Raw genomic sequence first — 7,986 nt, 5'->3', positions numbered from 1 at the left:
TAGAAAATTAACATTTAAAACTTGGTTCCATCTCAAATGCAGTTGCATGCAACTATCATCATTCAATCACAATCACTGGGCCTCCAAGCCTCCGGCCCGGGTAACGACATACATCAAAATCAGCCCATCCCAATAGATCTCAACCACGAATAACAAAGTTTCATAAAATAATAGGAATGGCCTCCGGCCAACAAAACGAGTAGATAATATATTCTCCAGTTTACAAAATCAATAAAAAGGGGCCTCCGGCCCAATTGAAATAAGAAGAAGATACACTTCCTCCAGTTTACGAATAAACCGGGCAATCAAAATAGTTTAAAAGGACCCTAAACGTGGCAATATACAACTATCCATACATAAATAAAGCTAGAGGCCTAAAGCTAACCAAGCTCAAGCCTCTGCGTCTCTTCCCGAAGGCGCACGCCTAGAACCTTCACTTGAAAATATTGTAAACCACGGGGTGAGACAAAGTCCCAGTAACCAACCTTTCCAATACTAGGTACTACTAAATAGATGCTCGTGAGGTGTCAAGTGGGGCAGTTCACAAATTATATATGTATATATATTGATAGCCACAACAATTCATGCAAGTGCAATGATGCAATCCCATCAATCAAATCCCTCACTTTGGGGGATTTTCAGGAGCCGAACCCGGCCTATCCCTCACTATGGGGGACGTAAGGAGCCATAAAGGCCTATCCCTCACTCTGGGGGACGTAATGAGCCCGAAGGCCTATCCCTCACTATGGGGGACGTAAAGAGCCAACCATCATGCATTAATGGAGGCCTTACCACGTGGTAGTAACTATCAAACTCTCACCAAATCCCAAATTATGCATCATGCTCAAATCATAATCAAGAGTAATAATCATTTCATAATTAACCTCATTCAGTGGCATATCTTTCACAATTCCAAAATTCATTTCACAATTCCAAAATTCATTCATCATTAGTCGAAAACCCCACAAGACGGTTTTCCCTTTCTATATACAACATATAGTTTGAACACAATTACTACTTGGAGCATAAAACACAAATCTACTCACAATACCACAAAAGCAAGTACTAAGGATTGGAAAGTGATTACCTCTCGCCTGAGCAAGGAACAACAAACCAACGATGTGACCCCGTGCACCACCGAGACTCACAACCGGTCTACACAAGCACACAAACACACAACCAACATATATTAGCTCTCAAACTAATAATGTGGCCAAAACAACACTTGAGGACACAAAATTCCTATCTCCCATCAAAACTCTACCCAACTCAAAGGGTATAACTATCAAAACAACACTCCAAAGTCCTCAAAGTCTATTAAAACATCAAGTCTCCTTCCAAGCATCAATTAGAGTTCAAACCTCAAGGACCCACTATAGGAATTCAACCTCCAACATCTCATGTGAGCAATTAAGGTTCCAACAACAATTCTAAACCGATTAAACCTCCAATTTAACCCTCCTTAACATAACCCAATTCACAAAACTCAAAATCAATCTCTACATTATCATCCTCAATCCCAAATCATCCAATTCCATAAACCCTAACTCCAAAACTCAAGATTCTTTAAATCTAAGAAAACTACACCGATTAAATACTTAAACTAACCCAATGCAATCAATTAAACCCAAAACAATCGGTCAAAAACCTCAATTCCAACACAACCTAGAAAATCCTAGGGTTTCTCCATAAATCCTTATAAATTCCAATCAAGAAGGTAGATTAGAGGTTAAAATCACTTACTTGAGGTAATGGATCCTTAGAAATGTCTCCTCCAAGCCAAAAGTTCGAAACCCTAGCAGAGCTCCTCTCTCCTCCTTCAGATTTTTCTTATTTTCGCACGCTGAACCCTCCCGCGACTATATAGATTCGCGACCTTTCGCCGCGGCGAACTCCATATTCGCCGCGGCGAACTAATCCCGAGAGGGATTACTCGCCTGAAAACCTGACTTCGCCGCGGCGAAAGCTTCCCGAGAGGAAACTCTCGCTCGCCCAGAAGAACTTCGCCGCGGCGTGCCCTTACCTTCGCCGCGGCGAAATCTTCCAGAAAGGGAAGCCTCGCTCACCTGAACAACTTCGCCGCGGCGTCCCCTAAACTTCGCCACGGCCAAACCTTCCCGAGAAGACACTCCCCTCTGAAACTCCCGGTGCACCGCGGCGAAGTCCTGAGAGGGGTACGTTCACCTATGCCTCCAACCAACCTCAAATCCAACCCAAACACCAAGATCAAGATTAAATCACTAATCTATCCTCAAAATCAACCCAAAAGAGGCTATTAAAACCCGATAAAACTTAGGATGTTACATATTCCGCTCCACCATGTGAGACTTGGGAGTTCGCTTGCACGGTTGCACCACGCCTTAACTTCCAAACCACAACACTAGCACTTAAATGATCCTCCCTCCCTTATCAAAATAGAAGATAATAATGGGATGGCCTAGGATTAGGAAGAATGTTATGCCTTGTCCTGGATGTGATTAAATTATTATTAGTATTATTACTACTACCACTATTACTACTGCAGTTTCAAAGACGAGTGACATTGTTTATAATCTGTAAGCTGTATAGTTAATTAATAATAAATCATGTGTTCACATTGACACAATTGGGTCTTAATTCTCAACATATGCGTATGAACTGATATTTCAGGTATCATGCTTGGAGTTTTGGGTTATTTTCTGTCTTATTAGAAGTATCATTTGTTTATAATCAATTGTTTATATCTGAACTAAATGGATTTTGGCCAACACACACACACACACACACATATGTTCTAAATCAATTTTATTCATTTTTTGGTCTACATCCCTATTTCTAACCGATAAACCTTATATCTTATTTTTTAAAAAAAAAAAAGCATACCACATGCAATTTGAATCCTTAATAATTTTGGTTGGCCCAAGAAATACTTAATCGTAGTTCTATTTTAATTAGTTGGCACAATTTTTATATGTCTCATAAAATTTAAAATAAGTTTCATTATTTATATTTTTATAAATAATGCAGCCTGTATCAAGTTTTATACTTCATACTGAATGCGCATACACACATAATAAGTTAAATAAGATAAAAAACAGTGAATATTTAATGCAAAGTTTCTATTTTTTTTTCTTTTGAGTTATTAATTAGATAAACTTAAAAAATTAAATTTAATTGATCGATTTGGCGTTAACTTATCCAATTTAATTAATTTTTAGATTCAATTTGTTCAGTTTATGCATGACTTTTTTTTAAGTGATTTTGAAAGATCAAACAAATCAAATTTATGATAAATGCACGGTTTTTTTTTTTTGGCAAACCTGAATCCAAGTTAGAAGTCGTGAAAAGAAGTCAGTTTCCAAATTATCAAGTTAATTATCTTTCTCAAATTCTACATGAAATCAATATATTTTCTAGCCTTTAAATTAAAACTTGCCCTAAAAGTTTGTCAAAATTGGGGTGGTCGCAAGAGGAGGAAAAAATGTTAAGAGTTGAAAAAGGTTTATGAGCGGTTTAAGTTTGGTGGTTTTGAAAGTATGCCGTTACAATAGAAGTTTTTTTTTTTAAAGAAAAGTTTTTACCACAATCGTATTTTGTTCTAAAGACATAATATTTTCTGTTTGTTGCAATAATATTTTAATTTCATAAATTTTTTTTTTGGGGGAAAAATCAACGATATTGTTGCAATGTAGCGTGGCAAGTGTCAATTTCATGTTATTTACCAAAAGAGAGGTGTTAAAAGTCATGTTAATACGGCCCTTAACCCCTTATATGAGCACTCAGCCAACATGCACATGCTCTCAGAAACACAGATCTGAAATTAAAGGATTCATGAAGCGTGAACTGTGAAATATAAATTTTCTTTTTTCAAAAATTAAACCTTGCATCTATTCGCACTACAGTAAAATTCCATTCCATTTTCTTCCAAAGCACTCTTGCAATATCCACATAATGAAAATAAATCGAAGTTTAATGACAGTGCTAACATAAGATACTGATGTATGGAAGGTCCATATATTCATGCTCAAGTTGTTACGGTGCTCTGCTCATCAATATCGCGATAGATGTGCCATTTTTGGTATCTCTGATCTCCATCTAAGACAGGCCTAAGTCTAGGAGCAGTTGTGCAACTCCAACAACAGCATCCCCTTGCATCTTTTACACATTTTCTGCAGCATCTGTAAGACAAAAGATTTGAAGCAAATCTAAAATGCCAGGTGAGCCAAAAAAAATAAAGGGAAATGCGAGAGAATCTTACAGGAAAAGCAAATTGCAGTCAAGATTTGCACAGTTCCTATGCCTCAATTCACTGACTTGAGAACCACATATGTAGCATTTCGCAAACTGATCATTTGCAGAGACTTGAGTGCTGCCTGTTTCAGTTGTGGCTCCAGGATGGTATGAAGAAGGAGGCAGAGACAGACGAGAGTCGAACACAAATAGATTTCCTACCCATTCCGTAGGACCTTCATTCTTTAGATAGTTAGAAACACCTCCCTGCAAGGTGTACAGATTCCGAAAGCCCTTCTTTCTGGCATATCCACAAAACCAATTCATCAGAATCAGTATTATTAGGGGGAAAAAATGAATATCTTGCATTTCCAACCAATACATTTCAGCTCCATTAGTCAACTGTTTCCTTCCATAAAAAGGAGGGAATGATCATGTGCCATGCAAGCAGGTGGAGTGAGCCCACCTGTGTTAGAGTAGGCTTGCATCATAAATACCTAGTCACATCCTCAGCCAGATATCTCATTCTTATAACTTCAAACCCCCAAGAAAGGTCTAAGCAGCGTTACTCGATTCCAGAAGCATGTGATGAGTCGTTATCTTGTTAATTTTTAGTTTCATAAATTATTTAGCCGGTGGTTAATTTTTGTGGTTGTTCAAAGGATAGATTGTAGAGAGTCGTATTGTCTGTGTTGAAAACAGATCCCATATGCAACTAAGCCTAGGAAGTGATAACTGATAGTGAAATATGATCTATTAGAACTTTATAATGGAAGAAGTATTTGTTGCCATCCTGAGACAAAGAGAGGGAAAAATTACATTATGATTTACCTCAGTATTGTGGAATATACATCACAACGAATCCCTCCAGTGCAGTACATCAATATATTCGTTTTTTCTTTATCTACATTTGCTAAAGGATCTGAGGCAGCCACCTAAATTGGAATAAACACAAAAATGAAGTATATTACCAGTCATCAATGGAAAGATCAATTTCAAAACCTCTTTCCAGTTACTGATGATATGCTAACCTCAGACCAAGGCAAACCTCTTTACTAACCTTAAGAAGAAAAATATTTTAAATAGGTAACCTTAATAAACAGCTAGAATGCTGCAAGAGAAACAGGATTTAATAGAATTACTTAAAAAATAATGTATACAGCTAACCATATGTTTCAGTAGCATTATATCAAAATTTCATGAGTGTGTATTTTTCAATTCTCAAGCATTGGCTGGAGCTTAATGCCTGCGTCTTCAAGAGCATATATATAACGCTACATATATTATAGGAAAGGACTGTGTTTATTGAATTTCTTTCATGCTTTTCTCTTAGTTGTTTAAGGAAAGTTTTTTATAACAAAAACATATAAAATAAATGATCGGGCAGGGGTAATACATTTTTAGCCTCTTTGGCTCTTACTTTTATAATTTGCAAGATGCCTTGTCATCCTCCCTACATGTGAAAAGTCTCAACTACACCAAACATATATTAAATACACACCACGTATGGCTTTATTAGGAGCAAGCATCATGATAAATTCCAACTATATTTTATGGACACGTCAAATAATGACCCTACCTCTTCCTGGGACCAGCCAAATGAAGTGCTTCTAAAGCAGTCTACATTAGGGCGCACAGCACCACGAAAATGTCCAATATCCCACTCATAACCTGAATATCAAGAATAATATATTTATTTTACAAAGAACTATGACAGTGATAAAGTTTTCCAAAACTAAAAATAGGTGGGCAAGCATGCAAATAGATCTTCGGAAATGTTGACTACGAATGAGAACAGAAACTATGATGTATATGAGCCACAGAACTGCCTTAAGATCAGATTCATATAAAAAAGTTCATCCATTGGCAATGACGAAAGATTGTGAATTAGCAAGAATATGATGAAATGAGTCAACAGGTTAAAGAAAGAACAATTAAACAGTTTTTTTCTTTTTTCCCGGCATATTTGGGTAAAGAAAAACAAAGCTGGAGTTACTTTAGAACAGAACTATTACCATTTCTCACATCCAATAGAATGTAATTGGTGTCAGGACACTCTTTTGAAGCAAGACCAGTCCTATTCATTGCTTCCAATCTATTTCTCCATTCTGATGGGGCTAAAGGTGTTGCTCGCATTGAAGAATCAAGAAGAGGAAGAAGTGATATGCCACCTTCCAACTGTAGAACAAATAAAAGTTACAGAGAGATGGTTTCATTCTAAGTTGAGAACAACTGTTCAACTTAAACATATAAAGACAACAAATGTAGAGGACACAGAAACAATTTAAAAAGCTACAGCTCAGAGAAATCTTAACCACTGCATGATAATTAGTTTCAAAGAACTCTTGCATGACAGAGAAAATACAGATAAGGGACTATAAAGCATTATCAACTGTAACTTGCTCTGTAAGCATGATAAGATTTTATGACATACTACACAATGCACTAACATATATGGCTTGCCTGTACAAGTGAGGGCTTATACCGCAACTTCAATCTCGGGAAGGCATGCCCTTTTAGTGATGGAGAAATCTGAACCAGGATATCAGAAAATCTGTCATCTTGCCTTAACCATTCAACATATGCCAGAGCATTCTTTGATGGTCCACTATACTGCATACAGAGTAATACACCATATCAGCAGGAAACATATACTCTTTAGACTCCGAAACACCAAATTTGACATGTAGTTGCTCTAGGGAAGTTAACTTTTGTTTGGATTAGGACCCCTCTGTTAAGGGTCAAGATCTAATATTGGGTAATTCACAAAGAAACAATATGTACTGATATTTGAACCCACAGTCAAACCCAGCCCAACATAAACCTTTTTACGGATGTCTCATGATAGAATTACTTACAACTCCTAAATCGGCTTGCTTATATAGATGAAAATAAATAGTTAAAGAAAAGGGGGAGGGGACTGTCCATAAGCTTGTCTAGAATTAATAGATTCAATGCATAAGACTTACTAACCTGCGCATTTATACCTTGCTCATTTATGTAAATTCTGCCATTTATGTCAAGACCCTGTCAACAGACCAAAAATTTACACCTGAGAGGAAAATGTGGAAATTGCAATTAACCCCAAAAGTGCAACATATCAGGAAATATATTCAATATCCTTTGAGCTAATACTCTTTAACATTAACAAATAACCACTAATGATTGCCAAAGTGTACATGTATCAATAGGTGCATGCATGAATAGTGAGCTGAAATTCTTAATGTCCCTAATGAACCCAAAGAAAGATTAAAAATGAGCGGGAACCTCCATGAACGCCAGGTGCTTGGCGACTTCTGCTTCCGGGTCATCGATAAACACGAAATGGTAAAAATTGACCACCACGAAATCACCCTCAAAAGCTACAGAAGCATTGCATTGGCTAGAAGTGGAACAACCAGTTCTGCCAAAATTGTCTTTCGTCTTCTTCACCAAGCTGGGCTGTGAAATGAGCACAAACCATTTTCTATGGCGGAAAGAGACAGAAGAAAAGGTTTCCAAATTGAGAAGATGCTTTTGGAAAGGAACGCAGTCCCTGTAGGAGAACGAAGCAGTAACTTTAGGAGTGAGTCCACCGAAGATAGCCTCACAGGAGAGCTTCATCCTTGCGGAGAACTCTTGGGGGTCAGTGCGTCACTTATACTGGAATTGACGACTGAAGAACAAGCTGAATTTGAAGGCTGAATCAGGTGTGTGAAAGGCCTGCCGAATAAACGTGGGCTGGCATTGATCGGAGAACCACTGGATCTGGAGCTCTGAAACTACAAGCCCAGTCTG

At 37.5% G+C, this 7,986-nt stretch overlaps 1 protein-coding gene across 1 annotated transcript; it reads right to left on the bottom strand.

Moving 5' to 3' along the window:
• Positions 1-3,823: 3,823 nt before the first annotated feature.
• LOC114735843 (rhodanese-like domain-containing protein 8, chloroplastic) lies at positions 3,824-7,812 on the bottom strand. Its single transcript, XM_028923610.1, has 8 exons — positions 7,477-7,812; positions 7,183-7,236; positions 6,673-6,822; positions 6,225-6,387; positions 5,789-5,880; positions 5,041-5,144; positions 4,238-4,510; positions 3,824-4,157 (listed from the first exon to the last, which is right to left on the bottom strand). The coding sequence occupies exons 1-8, from the start codon at positions 7,810-7,812 to the stop codon at positions 4,004-4,006; spliced, it is 1,326 nt and encodes a 441-aa protein (XP_028779443.1). The 3' UTR covers positions 3,824-4,003.
• Between the last annotated feature and the right edge of the window lie 174 nt (positions 7,813-7,986).

This window comes from Neltuma alba, unplaced genomic scaffold (assembly GCF_004799145.2).
Source record: "Neltuma alba isolate B1F8T4 unplaced genomic scaffold, ASM479914v2 tig00002715_pilon, whole genome shotgun sequence".
Taxonomy (NCBI): domain Eukaryota; kingdom Viridiplantae; phylum Streptophyta; class Magnoliopsida; order Fabales; family Fabaceae; genus Neltuma; species Neltuma alba.
The sequence above is the reverse complement of the archived record's forward strand: the minus strand, read 5'-3'. Positions and strand labels throughout refer to the sequence as shown.

What these genes read in the sequence shown, in the direction of transcription:
- LOC114735843 (XM_028923610.1), bottom strand. Translation starts at nt 7,812, where the DNA reads ATGAAGCTCTCCTGTGAGGCTATCTTCGGTGGACTCACTCCTAAAGTT. An exon ending in AGCAAGGTATAAATGCGCAG is followed by an intron (nt 6,823 to 7,182) that starts GTTAGTAAGTCT and finishes CTCTGTATGCAG; the next exon opens with TATAGTGGACCATCAAAGAA. An exon ending in GACTGCAATTTGCTTTTCCT is followed by an intron (nt 4,158 to 4,237) that starts GTAAGATTCTCT and finishes TTTGTCTTACAG; the next exon opens with ATGCTGCAGAAAATGTGTAA.